At 40.9% G+C, this 2,352-nt stretch overlaps 1 protein-coding gene across 10 annotated transcripts in view; it reads right to left on the minus strand.

Annotated features, from left to right (window-relative positions):
* LOC107705848 (protein PRRC1-like) overlaps nucleotides 1-2,352 on the minus strand; it is a 17,739-nt gene that overhangs the window by 3,579 nt on the left and 11,808 nt on the right. For all 10 annotated transcript variants that reach the window (XM_016509348.1, XM_016509352.1, XM_016509343.1 and 7 more), the window contains 2 exons: nucleotides 1,248-1,411; nucleotides 978-1,081 (listed from right to left, as the gene is read on the minus strand). In XM_016509348.1, the coding sequence (XP_016364834.1) occupies nucleotides 978-1,081; nucleotides 1,248-1,411 (268 nt within the window). The remainder of the gene's footprint in view (nucleotides 1-977; nucleotides 1,082-1,247; nucleotides 1,412-2,352) is intronic.

Genomic DNA, 2,352 nt, shown 5'->3' on the forward strand with positions numbered 1-2,352 from the left:
TATATTTAAATTTAGTCATTTAGCAGACGCTTTTATTCAAAGCGACTTACAAATGAGGACAATAGAAGCAATCAAAACCAACAAAAGAGTAATAATATGCAAGTGCTATATTAGTATATTATTATAGTGTTATATTTCAATTTCACAAAGAAACGTACAGTATTTTGTCTAAGCAATAATAAAAGGACACATTTAATTTATAATTTGTCTTAAATCTCATTTTGTTAAAAAAAAATCATGAATCGAATCGAATCGTGAGTTGAGTGAATCGTTACATCCCTACTGACTGAATCCCACACTCTCGCAAATTCTCTCATTATGAACAACAAGGTGCAGATATGATGTGAGATTAAATGTGCAGTGTAGACAGCTTCAGTGACGATAACGGGATTTTTGTGATAGTGATTAAAGTCTGCTTCAGTGATGGGGAACGCTCTTCGCTCGCTTTCTTATACAAGTTAATCCTAGTTTGAATAACTATTTTGTTTTTCATGCTATTAAGATAACCAATATGAAGTCTAATGAGATCTAAAGAGTAAAAAGCAATCAACTAACTGATCAATGATTCCGGAGGTCCTCCTTTGCAGTTTAAGATGGCTTTTGTTGACGATAATAACATTTGATTGGTAACAGTATATAGTATACTGATCGATTGAAGTGATCGGTCCAGGATAACCACATTTGCAAAAGTGCAGAATTGTGGAATTCAGTCTGCGATCGCCTCGTATTGTGACGCCTCAGTCTATAGTATTCTGATTAACTGAAGTTATTACTTTTACAAGTATATGACATAAAAGACAACACAGATACGTTTAATAAGATAATTATAAAAACTGCCCTTACAAAGGTACAAATTTTGAAATAAAAATATTGTCCATTAATGGAAAAGTTCTGACCCAGATTCAGATCCAGTCGGATGGATGGGACTTATCCACATCTACAGAGACGCTTTAGAGCTGTGGGTGAAGCGTTCTTACTTGTCTGGGAAGAGTTCTGCGATGAAGTTTTCCACCGAGACCACGGGCTGCTTCTCATGAATGACGGCAGAACGACGCAGACTGTCAATGCGCTCCTGAGCTCCCTACACACACACACACACACAGACACAGACACACACACACACACACACACCAGCTTCAGATGAATTCATATGGTTTGAAGTCACATGAGTCAGTGTTTCCTGTAATATCACAGTTGTGAAATGGTTTCTTGTCATGACTCTCCACATGAAGCAGAAGTGTGCTCACCTTGACCCCTGCGGCGTATCCCACCGGCTGCGGGGCGATGTTGGACTGACCGGCCTCTCCCGTCACCATGGCCAAACCAAACACCTCCTGAAACGCGTCCCGCACCGCTGACACCTTCACCTCCTTATCTGACGTCACAACGATGTCCACATCTCCTCCAGACTCTGACACAGACACCATTTAATGACATAAATCACATGAACTGCTTTCCCATCAGGCCGAGTGGTTCTGAGCACACAGAGTAACGGTTCGGTACAGTACGATTACAGATTCCTCAGCACAGGTAATGGAACCATGGAAATGGAGCGGCTTTAGCGATGCAACGGACACATACAACTAGGGCTGCACGATAAATCGAAATGGAATCGCGATTAGACAGAAGCTGATTGTCATGCGTATCTTTCAGTGAAGCACGGTTCTGTGATCAGCAGTAAATCTCCATCCGAAGGCCAGAGGGCGCTCTCGCGCTGAAACTCCAAATACTATCGTCTGCAATTTTTTTGCGTAACTTGTCAGTGAACTACGGCTCTGTGTAGTAAATGCTACTCCATCTGAAAGCATGTGATGATGATTTCCTGCTGATTACAGAACCGGCTTTACTAACAAAATGCGTATTCGATTAATCGTGCAGCCCTACATACAACTAGCATTTTCATACTGTTTGAATCATCATGTGTGGTGATGGGCAGGTTTGTGGGTAAAGAGAGTAAAACAAAAAAGTGAAAAGAAATCAAAATGGAAGCTGCAGCAATGAACAAACTCAATTTAAACCAACTTTCACAGAAGCAGTGAAATGTTCCATACTGCTGGACACACACAGATGCACACAGAGACACACATCTGGTTCACTATCCTTGTGGGGACTCTCCATAGGTGTAATGGTTTTTATACTGTACAAACTGAATTTTCTATCCCCATACACCAACCCTACACCTAAACCTACCCCTTACAGGAAACTTTCTGCATTTTTACAATCTCAAAAAAACTAATTCTGTACGATTTATAAGCTTCTGTACCCATGGGGACCTCAATTTAGGTCCTCACCGTGACAGGAGTCCACATGAGTTGGTGTGTATTCAGGTTTAAGTCCCCACCAGTGTAGAAA

The sequence above is a fragment of the Sinocyclocheilus rhinocerous genome, unplaced genomic scaffold (genome assembly GCF_001515625.1).
Source record: "Sinocyclocheilus rhinocerous isolate Xijiao unplaced genomic scaffold, SAMN03320098_v1.1 scaffold924, whole genome shotgun sequence".
NCBI classification, from domain to species: Eukaryota; Metazoa; Chordata; class Actinopteri; order Cypriniformes; family Cyprinidae; genus Sinocyclocheilus; species Sinocyclocheilus rhinocerous.